Raw genomic sequence first — 19829 nt, 5'->3', positions numbered from 1 at the left:
TATTTTTTTAGATATTTATATAGTTTATAATTTTAAATTAAGAACAATATATTTGAATTTATTTAATCAATGTATAGCCAAAATATATTTATAATTAACAATAAAATATATAATATATTTATTGAGTTATTTAAATAATTATTTGGGAAAAAAAAAATTAGATTAACATTATTTTATCTAAATAAAAAAATGAAATTAAGTTATTTTTATTGTAATTTAAAAAATATATCATTTAATGGAATAAAATTAATTGATTGATATCTAAATTTGTAAGTTTAAATAAATATTATATCAAAAAATGTAAAATTACGAATTTTTATTAAATAATTTTGAAAATCTTTAATATGTAAAATTATATAAAAAATTCTTAAATTTTGCATAAATATAATAAGTCTAATATAATTAAATAATCAATAACATATAATATTTTAATAAATTTTAAATAGTTAATATATTAAAACTATTTTTTTAAAACTAATTATAAAAAATAAATAAACAAACTTTATTTATTTAAATATATATAAAAATATGATATTTTATAAAAAATTAAATTGCAATTTAATAAATATTTATATTTATAATTAAGTAATCAAAAAAAAATTAATAAAAACTATCAAATTTTAATTTCAAAAAAAATTAAAAAATAAAAAATAAAAAATAAAAAAAATGTACAATATATTTAAAAAAAATTGCATGTAAAAAAAAAAAATTAGAAAATATATCTTTTATTAAATAATATATAATATAAATCTATATTTAATAATATTATATTTTAATTAAAAATTATTATAAATAAAATAGTGTTTTATATCTATTAAATATCTATATATATAAATTAATTTTATATAAAATAAAATAAATTTAATTAAAAAATAAAAATAATAATAATATAAAATAAAATAATCATAAAAAATAACAAAATAAAGATAATTAAATAAATAAAATATATTAAAAAATAAAATAAAGTAAATTAAAATTTATATTTAATTTATTAAATAAATAAAAAATGATTTTAAAATCAATTATAGAAGTACAATAATTTATAGAATCTATTGGTTAATCTCATCTTTTAAAAGACTTTAATAAGTATAATTCTCAATAATAGTAGGAGTTTATAGATTAAGTAATAAATAAAAAATAAAATACTTAATACCTAACAAAAATAGATAAATAAACTAAATCAGACATATCCTGGAGGACTTAAAGAATATACTGAACGTGCTAAAAAACTATTAAAGGAAGCTTGTGAAAATGTTAATCCTTATGAAGGATTCTAACCAGAAGTCCCAGTAGGACAATAAATAAATTTCTCCTCATTTGAAGAAGTTGAAAAATATGAAAGTGTTGGAAGAGAAGAACTTAGATCAACTGGATTTGTACTTGTAGCAGGAGGTTTAGGTGAACGGTTAGGTTATTAGGGAATCAAAATAGGAATTCCTATTGAATTAACTACCAGATAAACATTCCTAGAGTACTATATGGATTTTATAAAAGCTTATGGGAATGAAACTGAACTTGCAATCATGACATCTGATGATACATATAAACTTACAATTGAATTATTAGAAAAAAATAATTATTTTAACTTCCCTAAAGAACGTTTAACAATAATGAAATAAGAAAAAGTACCTGCAATGCTTGATAATGATGCTAGATTTGCTCAAATACCTAATTCTTTATTGATAGAAACAAAACCACATGGTCATGGAGATGTACATACTTTATTACATTAACATAAATTGACAGAAAAATGGTTAAAGCAAGGAAAAAAATGGGTTATATTTTTCCAAGATACAAATCCATTAGTATTTAGGTCTTTACCATCAGTTTTGGGAGTATCTAAAAGTAAAAATTTAGAAGTAAATTCAATTACTGTCCCTAGAAAACCTGGGGAGGCAGTAGGAGCAATATGTAAATTAGTTGGAAAGGACAAGTCATTAACAATAAATGTTGAATATAATCAATTAGGAGGATTAATTCCTAATGAACCTGTAGATTAGGATGGATATTCATTATTTCCTGGAAACATAAATTCTTTAGTTTTTCTTTAAATGAATATCATCATACTCTTGAAAAAACCAAAGGAAATATTTCTGAATTTATAAATCCTAAATATGCTGATGCTTCTAAAACAGTATTTAAAAGTGCAACCAGGCTCGAATGTATGATGTAGGACTATCCAAAATTACTTGATAGTGGAGATAGAGTAGGTTTCACTTAAGTTGCTAGAAATTTTTGCTTTTCAACTTGCAAAAACGATATTAAAACTGCTTAATAAAAGTTCATTTAAAATATGCCTGCTGAATGTGCTTCTGTCCTCGAGTAAGACTTTTATGATGTGAATGCAAATATTCTTAGACTTTGTGGAGCTTAAGTTGAGGCTTGTGAAAATCATTAATACGATTTTGAAGGAATCAAACTAAGATTAGCTCCCTAAATAGTTCTAAAGCCTGATGTAGGGGTCACTTTAGCTGAAATTAAAAAAATATTTAAGGAAAAAAACTTTATATTACTAAAAATAGTTCTTTTGTTTTTGATTAAAATTCCCTTAAAAATTTAAATGAGCTCATTATTGATGGATAATTTGGACTCCCAAATAACTGTTAGTCAAAAGAAAAATATAGAAAATTTGTTCCTATTGGTTAAGATGCACCCTAATATTTATAGATTAGAGGTTACGATGTAGTTTGATAATTTTTTTTATTTTATTAAAATTGATAAAAATATATTTATAGATTATATTATATTTAATTTATTTAAAATATTTATATTTTTAGGTTTTACAATTTTTTATATTTTATCCAAATAATGTTAATTAATTTTTATTTCACGAATTTTTTAAAAATAGCTTTAAAATATTATAAAATTTAACATTAAAATATTCAATTTTGTCATAATTATCGTACTCAGATGAATCATAGAATAAATAATTATTACATCAACTATTAATAAAATAAATATTATATATTAGCAAATATATATTTTGTATAATTTATAATATTTTTAATTAATATTTATTTAATTGTTTTAAAATAATTGTATTAGTAGTATTTAATATTCATTTTCAAAAAGTTGATAAAATAATAAAATAAAACAATAAAATGAATTTTTGTGGTGTGATATTTATTTTAACTAAATTAAATATATTATTTATTATGTATGTTTTATATATGATTATTGATCAGAAAAATTATTTTAATTTTTTATTATTTTATAATTATGATTATTTTAATATCTAAACTATTTAAACTTTTAATTATTTTATAAATAAAACTTTAATATTATTTCGTTTATTTATGCCTGATTAGCAAATTTTTTTCTCAAAAAATGACATTAACTAATTTATTTATTTTTTGGATGATAATAAAAAAAAAATTAATAAATGAGATATAATATTATAAAAATTTTATACATTTGAATATTTAATAATAATTGTTAATCTAAAAAAATATTTATTAGATTTTTATTTATTTTTACATATTAATATGAAAATTTTAATAATATTTTTAATAAAAAAATATATAAATATTATTAATGAATAAATCAAAAGAAGAGTAAACGAAAATATAAAGCAAGTTATTAAATTTAAGTAAAAGAATAAAAGAACTAAAATTAAAAAACTTTAACAACACAGAAATTACTTCCATATTTAAATTGCCTAAAACTTTAATTCTTTCTAATATTTTAATATTCTTAAATGATTAAGACATTTACTCTTTATCATTGGCAAGCAAAAGATTCTATAATTTAATATATAGTCCATTAGGTTTTAAAATTATAGATTATTCTCGTTCTTTTTGTAATGAAAAATATTTTTTTAATTGTGTATAGCAAACTAAGCTAGAAATTTCTTAATCTTTATAATAAAGCCAAGAAAGCGATAAAGTAATAAATTATGAAGAAGGAGAAGATGCTTCGGCTTATATTTCTACTTTAAAATAAGTTAGAGTTTTGCTTACTTAATAGTTAATTGAATAATAATAAAAAATAGAAAATAAATAAGAAAATATTAAAATGATTGAAGATGAAATAAAAATTGATTGTAAAAATAATGATATTTAATAATCAAAAATAAAATATTTAAATTTAAGAATATAAACTGCTTATGAAAAATTATAAAATTAAATAACTTAAATCGATGAAATTAAAATGGGAACTCAAGAAAATGTAAGAATTCAACTTAATTACTTAATTAATATATTAAACAAATTATACTTAATTTTTTAGTTTTTATAAATATATTAATAAAAATGTTTTTTATTTACATAGATTTTACAAAACAATATATTATAATATTTAAATATACAAATATAATTATTCAATTTATTTATATTTTTAATTATTTAGATTGTCAAATAAAAAAAGAAGTTGAAATGAATAAGAAAAATAATGAGTATTTATAAAAAATAAAATATGTTTTACTGACTTAAGTAAATTAATTTCATATATTTTTATTTTAGTTTTTAAAAATAAAATTTCAAAAAAGATAAATTTAATATAAAAAGAAATTAAAAATACTTCAGATAATAAAGAATCTATATTGAACTTACTTAGAAAAACTAATTAATATATTTAAGAATAAAATATGTGATTATTTTAAAATATTTATTTTTTAATATTTTAATTATAATTAAATTTAAAAATTTAAAAAAATATAATCTATTTTTTATTATAAAATTAAATAATAACTTTTTATAATCTTTATTAATATAATAATTTAGTCTTTTAATAACGATGATTAAATTTTGGTATAATAATAATAACAAAATTAGTTTTTTATTATGTGTATTTGTTATATTTTATAATATAAATTCATTTATTTAAAGTTTTTTATTATGTAAGTTTTATTATTTTGTTTTTATATATTATTGGTTTTATACTAATTTTTTTTCTGGAGTATTTATGCAATAATATAAAATAAGAAATTTATCTATCTAATTTTAAAAAAGAATTTATAAAATTTGTGCCTATTCTTTCATATTTTATATTTTTATATTAATGAATGATTAAAAGGTTTTAAATTAGGTATATTTATTACAATATATAAAATTTAAAATAACATAAAAATTTAATTAAAATAATAATTTTTTTAAAAAAAATAATAAAAAATTTAAAAATGCAAAAACAACAAAAAGTGACAGAAGAAGTATCCGAATTCGAAAATGAAGAATCAAAGAATTAATTTGTTTTATAAGTAAAGAAAAGGAATGAAACACATGTAAAATATATTCGAAAATACTTAAAATTAAAAGAAAACGATAATATTTTAGACTTCTATATTCCTTTGAGTATTAATTAGTATTTTATTAAAAACCATTTATAGTTTTTGGGATAATAGCATATAATATTTAATGTATCAAATTTAATTGCTATAAAGAATATTTAAAATAAGGAATATATTTTTTTATAAAAAGAAGGTCATTTTAAGCATATATCATGTATTTAAAGCGGTATATTAGAAAATTAAAGTAAAGACATAATAAATAAAAGTATTATAGTAATAGGAGAGAATATCGGTGAATAAAAAAATGCAATAATAACTTTAATAATAAAAAATAAATGGAGTTTTTGGAAATTTGATTAGATTGGGATAATAAAAGAAATATATATAAATACAGAAAATTAATATATAGCTTCTTAAGTTTGCTTGCAAAGTCAAAATTTGATTTATTTATATAGTTATAGGAAAGGAAAAATACTTGCGGAAATGAATATTAAAATGGATAATATAAGTCTTTCTATTAATCCTTAAAAACCTACAAAACTAATAATTTCCTCAAATTGCTATTTAAAATAATGGGAAGTTTTTTTTCAAAAAAAATGCTTCAAAGAAAGTGTTAATTTACTTTTACCTGTAAAAGTTTAAAACGAAAATAATTTTATAATGCATACATGGAGTTCCGGAAACTTCTTAGTACCCAAACTTATTGTTTTAGCTTAAGGAAACATACTTTTTATTTTTTAAAATGAATTTTTACAATAAAAAGTTAATTTGAACAATAGCTTATTAAACTTTTAAATAATAAATTCTGAAGAATTTAATGAAATTTTAGATATTGATAAATAGAAAAATCTTTTTTAAAAAGAAAATGTAAACTTTTGTTGTTTAACTAGTATTAAAAATGGATTTATTTTAGGGAGTGATAATTATGGATGTTTAAGCATATTTGAATGTGAAGAAAAGTAAAATAATACAATAAAAAATTTAATGAACTTTTAAATAAAAATAAATGGATTTATGAACTTGAAAATATTATAAATTTAAAGTTGTTGTAAAGATAATAATATTTTAATTATTTCTTAAAGAAATAATTTACTAAATTTTCATTTATTTAATCCTTATTAAATTGATTCAGAGCTTTCGCCTATCTAACCTTTTATTAATCTAGGATTTCATAGAAAAAGAATTCATAAATTAACTACTTGTATTTTTTTATTTGGTTTGTTATTAAAAAAATAATTATAAATTATAATAAAAAGGTATAAGTAAAAATATTTTCGCATCTTGTTCTGCAGATTTTACAGTTAGAATTTGGAATTATTTTGATATTTAAAATAATGATAAATATAATATTGTCACGTAATGTTTTTCAGAAGAACCTTTAAATATAAGTTTACATCCTAGTGGACTTTTTTTGGCTGTTGGATTTTCAAATTATTTTATTGTAATAAAAAAATATTATTGAATCAATATTTTTATTCATTATTTTAAAAATAAGATATTTGCTATTTTTAAATCATCATTGAAATTTTTAAAAAAAATTTAGGCAGAAAATTGTTCAATATTAGAATATGCAAATGGAGGTCATTTTCTAGTTTCTAACAAGAATAATTTGGTAATAATATTTGATACTATAAATTATGATCCATAATAAGTAAAATTTAAATAAAAAATGAAAGAACAAAAATATAATAAATATAATAATAATAAGGTTTTAGAAGGACATCCAGCATAAATAAAACATATTTGTATAACAAAATGTGATTAATATATAATATCTTTATCTCTAAATGGTTGCATTTTCTAATGGAATATTTTAGAACCATAAAATAATACACAAAGAACATATGAACATATAGACTCTTTTGTTTATACAACATTTTATTTTGAATATATGTAAACAAGTGATAATTAATTACCCATAAATGATATATTTATTGGATTTTCAACTTATAAATACTTTGTAATTTATAAATAAAAATGGAAACAATTGATTGCTGAATTTGTAGTTGAAGATAATATTTATGTTACATGTTGCGTAGTTTCAAATTAATTAAAGTCAATGTTTTTAGGACTTTCAGGGGGTTAAATAAGGCATTATTTATGGCCTTTAGATGAAGATATGATGAAATATGAAATACTTGATAAAAATTCTGGAAAAGTAAAACTGTTATAACCTGATTATATTGAAATATAAGTTCATTAATTTGCAGTGAGTTCTTTAATAATTTCGGCTGATAATAAAATGCTTATAAGTGGAGATGAAGGGGGCTGTTTATGGATTTTAAGTATTAAGGATTTCAGTTTGGATGATAAAGGAAAATATTTAAATAATAAAAATTAAATTAATGATTATTTTTTTGAAGAATTAAATAATGTGTTGAATTTTAGAGAAGTTATAGAAAAATAAGAAGAAGAAATAAAAAATATAGAAAAGATTTGTGATGACTAGAGAATAAAAAGTGATAAAAAATATATTGAAATTAAAAAAAATAAAGTTATTTAAGAAGAAAATATTATAAAAAAAATATAAGAAGAAATGGAAGTTTTAGAAATAAATGAATAAAAAAAATATTTAGAATTGAAAAATATATTAAAAAAAGAAAAAGAAAAAAAAGAAAGAGAAAATGAAGAAAAAAAACAAAATTTTTAAACTTAGATAGAGTTTGAGTAAAAGAAGAACATATTTTTAAATTAAAAAATCACTGAAAATTAAGAAAAAAATATAAATTCTTTAAAATAAATTGAAAATTTACATTTAATTGAAATGGAATAAATAAAAGAAGAATTTTTTTAAAAAACATACGAAATATAAGAAAAAATATAAAAAATAAAAAAATGTTTTAATAATTTAGATGAAATAAATTTATAGTAAATTGAAAACTTAGAAAATGAATTCGAAAAAGAAATAGAATCGAAAATGAAATAATTAAAATTAGAAATATTTAAAATTAAATAAAAAAATATTGCCCTTTGCAATTAAAATTAAAATCTTTCTTAATTTTATGATGAATTGGAAATAAAAGACAAAAATTACTGTGAAGAATTGTAAAACCTAAAGAAAAAGCATGAATAACTAAAAGTAGAAAACATAAAAAATGATTAAAATATTCTCAAATTGCAACATTAGTTGTTGGAAAGGTTATAAGTTATTGATTATAAAGATGAAAATTGTAAAAACGCGAAAGATGAATAAATTAACTTAGAAAATTTTAGATATATGTTGAAACAAAAGGAAACAAAGCTATAAATTTAAAAAGGAAATTTATAAGAGAAAGTAAAGAATAAGCATAATTTGGCTAAAAATATGCTTTAAGAATTATTATAGGAAAGTAAAAAAAATGAAAAGTTCAAAATCGAGTTAAAAAAAATAAATAATGATGTTTTTTTTGTGGAAAAAAATATAATTTCAAATGAAGAAAAAGTTAATTCTTATTTTGAAAAATTTAAAGCGTTTCATTTTGTGCTTTTAGATATTTTAAAAGGAAAAGATACGATTTAAGTTGTGTCAAGAAAATTAAATGAAATTTTAAATGATAAAATTAATTTTAGAAATTAAAAATAATATGTGGATTTAGATTTTGTTTTAAATAATACTTTTAATGATAATAAATTAAATTTGTAATTAGCATAATAAACTAAATTTACTCATAATTAAATTACTAATGTAGAAAAAATATTTCATTAAATAAAATTTAATAATTAATAAGAATACCAGATTATTTATGCTGAAAATAATAATTTGATTAAAGAATGCAATTTTCTAAGAGTTTTTAATGATAAATTAAGGAAAGAGTTAACTTTTTTATAGAAAAAATATTAGGAATGCTTAAGAAATAAAGAAAATTCTACACAGAAAAATCAAGCTTTTTTAACTTAATGATTACTTTTTTTACATATAGTTTTTTTATTTCAATCCAAAATCATGTTTTTAAATTATAAACTATAAATAAAGTAAATATTTGATATTATAATGTAAAGCTTATAATTTTAATATTAATTAATTTAATTTATAATTAAATAAGAATTATATTATAATAATAAATATGAATTCATTTTATATGAAATTTTCAATTTATAAAAAATATAATTAACTTAAAAAACATTATAAAAAAATAGTATTTTGAAAATAAATATTTTTTATAATATATAATTTATTTTTTTACCAAAAAATACAAATATTATAATTTTAATAGCTATAATTAAATATTTACCATTAAATAATCAAAAAAATTGATTTAGTATATGTTAATAATACCACAAAAATATATAAAATAAAGTAAAAATAATCAAATAAATTAATATTATACAATTATAATAAAATTAAATAGATAAATATGGGATTATTAGGAAAAACATTAAAAGGTAGAACAGTTCGTCCTGGTGGCTTTCCTCCAATAAGAAACATAAAATGGCGAAAACTTACACAAAGTTAAGAAGAATATGAATAAAATTTATAATTATAGAAATTATAACACGAAAAACTTAGAAATTAAATTTTGGAAGAATAAAAATTAATATTTTTAAACAAAAGAAAACTACATATATATTGGCGAAAAACTCTAAGGGTATTAAAAACAGAAGATTCACGTAAATAAATGAGCCTGCTAATTTAATATTAAGAACGTGAATTGGATAAAAAACAAGGCTTTATAAGAATGTTGGATAATAATTTGGATTTAGCTGATGAATAATTTTATATTTCACTAAAAAACCATTTATTGCATTTAGAAAACTTAAATAATATATAAGAACAAAGAATAAATGGAATAAATAATGAATTTATGAAAGATTTGAAAATTCTAGAACAAGAATTTAGAGTAGAAAAAGATAGCATGGATAAAACACATGAAACTAACGTAAGAGAGTTAGAAGAATTTATAGAAGTAATAAAAGAAGAACAAAAATTATCAAAAGCAGATTAAGAAAATGATTATGCATAAATGAAAGAGTAAACAAGAAACTTAATTATGGAAGAAATTAATAATATAAAGCTATTTTTAGAAAGCAAATAAATAATATATTATACCTAACTCGAATAGTTAAATTCGAGATTTTAAAATGATACTTAAAATAAAGTAAAAGAACATTAATTTTATTATTAAGACAGTAAATAAAAATAAAAATAAATTGATAGATATTTAAGACTAATAAAATATAAAAAAATCGAAATTGAACTTCTGAAATTAAAAATTAATTAACTTGTTAAGGAATGTTCAGATAGAAATTAAAATCTTAAATATGAAATAAATAATGTACATAAATTATATAAATAACTTAAAAATTAGATGTTCTAATTCAGAGAAGATATGATAAATAGGCTTAAAGAATTGATCACTAATTAGAGAGATGTTATTATTTAATTAAAATAATATGTTAGCTAAGGCGAAAGAATGCTAATATTAGCGGAATTAAGTATATTTTTATTTATAAATTCAAATATTTATAATTTTATTAGGTCGAAAGTTTGAAACTGAAAGAGAAAAAGTAATCCCTTATTACGAAAGTTCGACTATTAATGAAAAACCTGAAGATGTTTAATATTACAAGTTTTTATCTTAAGAAGATTTAAAAGAATAGGAGTATTTAGATAATTTTTTTAAAAGATTTAATAAAGTTTTATTAGATAAATTAGCAATTTAATAATAAAAAGAAATACTAGAAAAATAAAATTATACTCTAAAAGATTTACTCAAATAATAGCTTGATGGAATTTCTATAAATGATAATATCATAAATAATCTTAATAATCCTCTTTTTATTGTTAATAATAAATATTAAATAGAATAAAATATATTAAAAAAAACGGAATCAATTAAAGTTAAATAAAATAATAGAGTATGATAAAGAATATTAAATGAAATTCTTTATTTATCCATTGTATATTATAGATGTAAATCTTTTAAATTAATATGTTTAATTATATATAATTTTACTAAATGTTTAAATATAAAGTTATAATATTATTATTATAATAAATATATATAATTTTTTTTTTTAATAAAATATTAAAAAAATTAATTTATATAAAATTAATTAAAACTATATAATAAATTAATATATATTTTATATATTAATTTAAAAAAATGAATTTAAAAAACATTCATGTACAATCTATATTTGAAAAGATATAAAATAAAATTTTGAGAAAAATAGAAGAGGAGTTTTATTGTGGAAATTGCAATTTTAAAAATTAAGTATAATTGGATTAATTTAAATAAGCCTGGCAAGACAATTTGAAAAAATTGTTATATAAAAATCAAAATTAAACTTAAAATGAAAATAAATAAATTTATGAAGACACTTTATAAAAAAAAATAAAAACAAATGATGAAGAAATAAAAATTATAGATTCTTAACACAAATTATAAAATGAAAATAGTCTTAATTTTTCACTTAATAGCTAAGATCTAAATGATGTATATAACTAAGTTATTGACACAAATTATTTTGATAATTATAAGAATTATTTAGAGGGATTTATTGAAAAAAAGATAAAATCTTCTAAGAAAAAAAATAAAAATAATACATAACAAATAATATCTATTGATTTTATAAGCGTGATTGGAATTATTGGTGAAGAAGAGATTGTATTTTCATCGTTAAAATCTAATTTAATTGATTAAAGTAATGAAAAAAAAAAATGATTAAATTATTTTATAATCAATTTATTATTTTCAATTTATATAATTTACATATATAAACATATTTTTTATTTTTTTAACAATATAAATTTGAATAATATATTTCTATATTAATAAATATTTATAATTTTATATTATATACAAGATTCGATCTTAGTTCGAACTTAAAAAAAATAATTTCATGATTTAATAATTTTCAAAATCAAATGTTAAGAATTTGAATATTATGTAAAACAAAAAAATTGTTATATTTAAATTTATATAAAATTTAATAATAAACAAATCTAAATACGATAAAAATAATTTATATTTACTATTAAAAATATAATAAAATATTAGATATATTCAAAATAATATATAAATATTAATAAGATATTTTTATATTTATATAATAATCAAAAAAAATTTTTTTATATTATAAAAAATATATCTGAATATGTAGATTATTATATAATAAATATAAAAAAATAAATATATTAAATTTAAAAAAATATAAATAAATATATTTAAATTAATAAATTATAAAATTAAGATATAATATAATAATTTTTTGAATATATATATATATATATATATAGATATAAATATATATTAATTAATATATATATATATTATATAAATTTATTTAATATAATTTATAATATTTATGTAATTATATATATATATTTTATTTTATTTATTTATATTTATTTATTTTTAAAAACACTTTTTTTAATATTATATCATATTAAAAATCAAAAATTATATATAATAAATATAAAGTTAAAATTTTTTTATTTTGATACTAAATTATTAATTATTATAACAAACTATTTTCAAATTTCATATTAATTATTTTATAATTTTAATAAAATAATTATATATTTTTTTTTTTCTTATAATATTCATTTTATTATTATTATTATTATTATTATTATTATTATTATTATTATTATTATTATTATTATTTATTATTAATATATTTTTATTATTTTATTATATTTATTATTGTTATTACATTATTTTATATCTTTTTTTATATATAATTGTCGAAATAATAATTTAAATATCTCATATTTTTGCTGAATATTTTTTTTAATCAGCTTTAAAGAATTCTTATTTTATAGATTATTATGACTAATACTTTTATTTTTTTTTATAAAAGTCATGATTAAATATTATATTTTTTTATATATTTGTATTATTTAATAAATTCAAAAATTATCTATTTTATTTTAACATATATTTGGTTTATATCTTTATATTTATTTTTGATAATATTAAAAATAATATATTTTTTTTTTTTTAATTTGAGCAATATTTATTAAATTTTTATCTTGTAAAAGTAGTTTTTTTAAATTATAATATTAAAAATTATACAAATTATTAATTGTATATTATAATATTTATCACTTATTTATATATATTTTTTAAATAAATTATTTATTTTTAACTAGGGAGGTATATTAATATTTTTAAATAATTAAATAAAATATAATATTAAATATAAATATTGAAATTTTTTTTAAAAAATTTAATATTAAATATTATATATAATATATATTTCACTTTTTATAAAAAAATTATTATACCATTAAAAATATCATATTTTTTTAAAGCTTAAGATAAAAAATATTGAAAATTTTAAACCATTTGTATTTACAATTAGTGAAGAATATAAATTTAAAATTATTAGAAGATATCAATCTAAATACTGTTAGACCACAGGAAACTGATAAAAAAGATATAATAACTTGTATTAGAAATTTTATAAGTTATTATATTGCTTATTATTTAATCCAATATCGATTTTTTATCACATTTTTTGATTTTTTTAAAAAATAATAAAGTATCACTCTAAATTATTGGTAAATAATCTTAAAAATACGGATTTGAAATAATAATTAGAATAAAAATAATTTAAATTAGCGAATAAAAACATGAAGAAAGGATTGAAGAGATGGATTTAGGCAAAAATTTTGTTTAGAGATAAGAAAAAAGCATTACAATCTTACTAAATAGTTATGATATCTAAATTTTATTCTAGAAAATTTTAGAAAAATCATTAATTTATATTCATAATGAAAATTAAGAACTCTCCGTTTAAAAAATTTAAAGATGGCCAGCCTAAAATATTAATACGAGATGGAATCTCTAAAAAAGATACTTCTATACTTGAATTTATTTAAGTAAAATTCAATTAAGATAAATAAATTGAAATACTTACTAAGTTTTTTGAAGAAAATGATTAAGAATTAGTTGAGGATATTTTTTTGAATGATTTAGAAAATTAAAAAGAATAATAATAAATTCCTTAAACTTTTAATTAAATAATAGAAAATAAAGTTAAAATTACTTTATGAATTTATTTAAAAAACAAAAAATTAAAAAATATTAATGTAAATTTTATTTTATTTTTTAATCTAATCTTATATGTCTCTATTTATTTAGAAATTTATATTTTCTATTTTATTAATATTGAACTTAATTTTTTGTTATACATTAATATTATTTTATCATTTTTTATTAAATGATTTAATATAATAATATAATTGATGTCTAAATATATAATAGTTATTTTTAGGATATATATTCGATTTTTTCAAAATAATAATAATAATTAAAAAATTTTCGGATACCCTAAGAGTATATTAATAAATTTAATAAAAATAGTTTTTAAAGTTGAAAAAATTATTATGTTTAATTTATTTTATTTGAAAAGTTCGCAATCAATTATATTTTATTTTTTTAAATAATTTATAAAAAATATATTTAGAAAATTCAATAAAAATAAAATGAGATTATTATAAAAATATATATAAATCAATAATAAATTAAAATAATAATTCTGTATACAATCATAAATTATAATAAAGAACATAAGGCATAAATAATAATATAAAATAATTGATGAAAGAAACTTATTAAATTATAATACTAAATAAGATTTATTAGATTTATTCTATTCAAGAATAAATCCTTTAAATATAAACGAAAAGATAATAGTTTATTATAAAATAAGTGAGTTTTTATAAAATTTAACAAACGAATAGTTTCCTTAATAAGAAAATTTGATAAAAAATATTTTTTAAAATATACAAAACTAAGATGATTACTGTTAAAATATTTATTTAGGATTTTTATTAAAAGGTATGCTAAATTTAAACAATATTAAAAATATAGATTTTTGGATTAAAATTTGTGATATGATTTTAAATGAAAGGACTTTTTTAGAAAAAAATTAAATTTTTTTTATACTAGAAGGATTGGAATATATTTATAAATATTTAAATTAATAATATTAGAAAGATTTAATTATTAAAACTTATGAATATATTTAAAATATTTTAATTGATTTGGATTTTGATATTTCTTTGGAAGAATTATTATTTGTTTTAGATAAATTTTAACAGAGATAACTTAAATAACCATATTTTTTGGCATTCTGTGAAAACTAATTAATTAAGAAAATAAAAAGGCAACCTTAAAAAATAAAAAATGTACTTAACATAATATTTTTTCTTTGCTTAAATCAAAATAGTATTAATAATATTTTGGTTTAATATGTTCTTGATTTAGAATATGAGAAATTTATTGATTTAGATTTACTAAAAACATTAACTATATGTGTATTTTTTAAAGAAACGATGAAGAAGTAAATATAAATAAGCAATATTATAGAATAATAACTATTAGAAATATAAAAAAATAAATATACTTTAAAAGAAATAAATTAAATTTTAGAATAGATTAATTTTTTCTAATTTGAAAAAAAGAGTGAAATTTTATAAAATATAGTTGAATGCGCTTTTGATATAAAAACATAAAAAAATCTTCAAGAAATATCAATTTTATTATAAAAAGAGGATTTTTTAGATTAAAAAATTCACTAGATTGCTTAATTAAATATTTTTAAAGATTAAATATTTCTATAAAAAGAAGAAAATGTAAATTTTTTATTAAATTTTTTAGCATTTTTAGATTAAAATAATATATAATATTATTTTAAAAACTTGTATAATAATATTCCTCATTTTATAATTCCTAATAATGCAAGTAAATTCTAATTTGAAGATTAGTGTTTATTATATTATTATCTTATAAAAGAAAAAGAAATTTATGAAGATTTTCATTAAATAAATGGTTATTTGAATATTCTTAAAGAATATATTAAAATTACATATTCATAAATAGGAAATTCATTCAAAAGTAAATAAATTTTGCCTGGAAATTCGAATTTTTATAAGATTTTGACTGTTATTGATATTTCTGAATTATTTTCAGATTCATATTATAGTTGAAAATTTTTGTGTTATTTTATATTTATATTGTTTAATAAGCTATTTTAATTTTATTAATAAATTAATTTTAAAATTTTTTATTAAAAAAATATATTATATTTTTAATGAATTAAACAAATAATTTTTTTAATACAAGCTTAGATAAAAATGAATAGAATTTGTCTTAAATAAATAAAAATATATTTTAAAAATATTTATTGGCTTCTCCTCCTTCTTAGTTTACTAAATAGACTTAAAAAATATCTACTAATTAAAAACATACTCGTAAATAAATACATTCTTAATTTTAATTAACTGAAAAATACACTTAATATCCATTATAGGTATTCAAATAAAATAATATTCTATAAAGTTAAAATTTGAATTCTACTGGGAAAAAATAACAATAATAGCATTTAAATACGAGTACAGTATCTCCAATAAAAAAAATTTAATAAAAATAATAATAATACTAATAATAATACTAATAAGATTTACTAACTTTAAAATATTTATAAGGACAAAATCTAAAGTAAAACAATAATAGTTTTTTAAAGTAATAAAATAAACCAGTTTTAAATAAATAATATTCTTAATCTGTATTAAAACAATAGAAATTCTTTAAATAAAAAGAATAATAAAATAATAAATTAAACTAGAACTTTTCGTAAATTTAAGTTAATTCCTTTGAAAACTAATCATTTTTTTAACAAAAAAATGAGAATAAAAAATTCTGTGTAAGCCATATGAATAAAAAAGTATTTTTATTATACTAAAATAAATTATATTTAAATTTTTTTAAAAAGGCAAAATATGTAATCGAAGGTAATAATAATAGCTTTTATTGTTCTAAATGTGCAATTAACTTAGTAGAGAAAGGTTTCAAAATTATCGAAATAAAATATTAGGAAAAATAAAAATAATTAAATTATTTTTAAATATAATTGAATATTTAATTAAAGCCTATGCTTTATAAATTAGAAAATGATTTGGAATAAAAAGAAGTAGATATTAATTTATTTTTCGATTTGTAAGTTAAAAATGTTAATTAATAATATGAAAACTTATTTTAAATTATTAATTAAGAATTAAACAATACTTTAAGCAAAATTTAAAACGAAAAAAGTTTTTTTTAATAATAATATTAATCTGTAAAATAATAAATCAAAATTTTTATGAAAGAGTGTGAAAACATGTAATAAGATATATCCCAAAACTTAGAAGATATCGCAAAAAAAGTGAAAGATATACCTTTCAATTAACTGCTTGAATAATATTAGAATAAGTTTCAGAGTTTATTGAATAACTGTAATGAAGTTTCTGAAAAAAAAATTATTCTTGTTAATAGAGAAATTAGAGATTTAGTAAAAATTTTAAAAGAAAATCCAATTTTAGAATAATATGAATTTAATACAAGTATACTATAAGATAAAAACAAAAAAGAAGGAAATATTAATTCGAATTTTTCGGAAATATAAATTTATGAAAATAATATAAATTATGGGAAAAAATGTGATTAGAAATTAAATAATCCTAAAAATGAAAAATAAAATATTATATTGATATAAGAAAAAGTTGACGACAAATATATTTCAAATTAGCTTTAATTAGAGAAGAACTATTAAAAAGACGATTTAACTTAAAATTTAAAATATATAGATGAAAAATAAAAAATATTCTAATTTAAATTGAAGAAGATTAAAAAAATAGAAATTATACTTTAAATATTAATTAAATAAAAAACTTGAATTATGATTTTGATATTGAAAATAATACTTTTAGAAACGTCTTAGTTAATAATTATAATGAACCTTGCTTACTTTTAAATGATGGAAATTTATAGGATACCGAAAAGTAAAGTTTGGATAGTAAAACTAGAATTTCGCCTAAGTTTAGAGAAAAAAGTGAGGCAGATAATAATTTTTGAATTATTTAAAAAAGTATATAAAATTAAAAATTAATTATACAATATTATATTAATAGTATATAAAATATTTGTAATACAATATTAAATATATAATCTTTATATTATACAATATATACTTCAATTATAATATACCAGAATATAATATTAAAAAGCTAAGAAAATTAATATTATAAAACTTTATACAATTTTATACTATAGTAAGTTATAGAGATTAATATTATAATCGTTTAATTATTTACATTTTTTTTAAAAAAAATATATTTTATCAAAAATTATTTTTATTTAAAATATATATATTTTTGTTTATATCTACAATATTTTAATATTTAGAATCTTTAATTTTACTTTTTTTTATTATATTATCTTCTTATTTAGATTTATTATTACTACTTTTGAAATGCATTTATAATTAAATTATTATTATAATTAATTATTATTAGGACATTTTATATTTAAGGATAATGTTTTATTGGAATTAATTTATTATTTTTATATTATAATAAATAATAAACATTAAAAAAATTTCTGAATTATATTTTTGTTTTAATAAAAGTAAAAAAATTAATATATCTTTATTTTTTAAAAAATTAATAATGGAAATGTTATATTATATTTTTACAATATAGAATATAAGTTTAAAAATCTTGTATTTATTTATTTAAGCAAGTTTAATCAAAATATGATTATTTTTAATTAATGATATTTAAAAATATTTTATATATAATCTTAATAATTTATTTTTAAAAATGATTAACTCAATAGATGCCAATATTTAATTATTTTTAAGAAAAATTTTATTTTGTTTAATTGATTATTTTAAAATTTAATATAATGTTTTTTAGAAAATTGTTTATTTTTATAATTTATACTGTTTTTGTTTTCTTTAAAAAAATAAGTATTTTTAAAAAATAATGAACATTTTCAAAATTTCTTATATACAATTATATTGCCAATTAATTTATTTTTAATTCTTTTATTAATCGATATTTTTATTTTTCTATAATGTAAATTTTTGAATTTTTTTTGCTTTTTTTTGTTATTTAAAATGATTTAGTTAGTTTTAGCTTTTCTTATTTTTATTTAAATTCAAAAAAAAGCAAAAATAATTTTGTATTATAATGAAAACCAAAAATTTTCTTTATATTTAAGCATATTAAGGTAAAGTTATTACTTTAAATAATTTAAATATTTTTATTTTGTTTTTAAAAATATTAATTTTTAAAGTTTATCTAATTAATTAAATTTCTATAAAGAACTATTATTTCATTTTTAAACGATTTAATAAATTTCCTAAAAAGTAATAAAAAAATTATATTTACTTTTTTTTAATAATTAGTTTATAATTGCAATTTTTTTTCATATAATATTTAGCTTTTCGAAATTTATTTTGCAATTTTGATTACATAAATATTCTTTTTTTATTCATTTATTTAGCTTTTTATAATAAAAATTTGAAAGATATTTTTATGCATTTTTAAATTAATATTTTTTAAATAAACTTTAGACTTTTTACTTTTAAATATTAAAATAAACATAAATTTCAATTAAATATTATATATCTATTTATCTAAAATATTAATGATATATAATTTTTTTAATTTAGTATTTTTTTTTATCATTTATGATTATTTTTATTAATTTTAGTTTAATTGTATTATTTTATTATAGTGATTAATTTAAATTTTATTTATATTTTATAAATATTGAAATTTTTCATAAATTTTAAATCTATAATAACATTTTAAAAACTACTTACTATTTCTAATTTTAAACTATTC

At 15.5% G+C, this 19829-nt stretch overlaps 3 protein-coding genes across 3 annotated transcripts, besides 28 other annotated features; all 3 read left to right on the top strand. All coding sequences in view use genetic code 6, as the record gives it.

The window, feature by feature from the left end:
- Positions 1-630: 630 nt before the first annotated feature.
- Positions 631-665: a microsatellite.
- Positions 666-843: 178 nt separating this feature from the next.
- Positions 844-964: a microsatellite.
- Positions 846-977: a microsatellite.
- Positions 848-976: a microsatellite.
- Positions 853-964: a microsatellite.
- Positions 892-942: a microsatellite.
- Positions 978-1005: 28 nt separating the features above from the next.
- IMG5_175820 (hypothetical protein) lies at positions 1006-2691 on the top strand (the record flags this gene model as incomplete). The annotated part of the gene is made up of 4 exons (XM_004029615.1): positions 1006-1123; positions 1167-1933; positions 2041-2322; positions 2523-2691. Exons 1-4 carry the CDS (start codon positions 1007-1009, stop codon positions 2689-2691), a joined length of 1335 nt encoding a protein of 444 aa, XP_004029663.1. The 5' UTR covers position 1006.
- Positions 2692-4579: 1888 nt separating this feature from the next.
- Positions 4580-4616: a microsatellite.
- Positions 4617-4842: 226 nt separating this feature from the next.
- Positions 4843-4879: a microsatellite.
- Positions 4880-5052: 173 nt separating this feature from the next.
- Positions 5053-5117: a microsatellite.
- Positions 5117-9104, top strand: IMG5_175810 (WD repeat protein; the record flags this gene model as incomplete). Its single annotated transcript, XM_004029614.1, has 4 exons — positions 5117-6425; positions 6481-6665; positions 6720-6875; positions 6933-9104. The coding sequence occupies 4 exons, from the start codon at positions 5117-5119 to the stop codon at positions 9102-9104; spliced, it is 3822 nt and encodes a 1273-aa protein (XP_004029662.1).
- Positions 7817-7859: a microsatellite.
- Positions 8111-8152: a microsatellite.
- Positions 8144-8175: a microsatellite.
- A 126-nt stretch (positions 9105-9230) lies between the features above and the next one.
- Positions 9231-9283: a microsatellite.
- Positions 9284-9558: 275 nt separating this feature from the next.
- IMG5_175800 (hypothetical protein) lies at positions 9559-11065 on the top strand (the record flags this gene model as incomplete). Its single annotated transcript, XM_004029613.1, has 2 exons — positions 9559-10636; positions 10680-11065. The coding sequence occupies 2 exons, from the start codon at positions 9559-9561 to the stop codon at positions 11063-11065; spliced, it is 1464 nt and encodes a 487-aa protein (XP_004029661.1).
- A 1248-nt stretch (positions 11066-12313) lies between these two features.
- Positions 12314-12405: a microsatellite.
- Positions 12327-12376: a microsatellite.
- Positions 12331-12391: a microsatellite.
- Positions 12393-12561: a microsatellite.
- Positions 12420-12531: a microsatellite.
- Positions 12485-12561: a microsatellite.
- Positions 12509-12562: a microsatellite.
- Positions 12518-12562: a microsatellite.
- Positions 12518-12564: a microsatellite.
- Positions 12565-12754: 190 nt separating this feature from the next.
- Positions 12755-12861: a microsatellite.
- Positions 12862-16576: 3715 nt separating this feature from the next.
- Positions 16577-16615: a microsatellite.
- Positions 16586-16615: a microsatellite.
- A 1687-nt stretch (positions 16616-18302) lies between these two features.
- Positions 18303-18344: a microsatellite.
- Positions 18345-18454: 110 nt separating this feature from the next.
- Positions 18455-18490: a microsatellite.
- Positions 18491-19639: 1149 nt separating this feature from the next.
- Positions 19640-19692: a microsatellite.
- Between the last annotated feature and the right edge of the window lie 137 nt (positions 19693-19829).

This window comes from Ichthyophthirius multifiliis (assembly GCF_000220395.1).
Source record: "Ichthyophthirius multifiliis unplaced genomic scaffold scaff_1120509251285, whole genome shotgun sequence".
Taxonomy (NCBI): domain Eukaryota; phylum Ciliophora; class Oligohymenophorea; order Hymenostomatida; genus Ichthyophthirius; species Ichthyophthirius multifiliis.
Note: the sequence above shows the minus strand (reverse complement) of the source record. Positions and strands in the feature narration are given on the sequence as shown.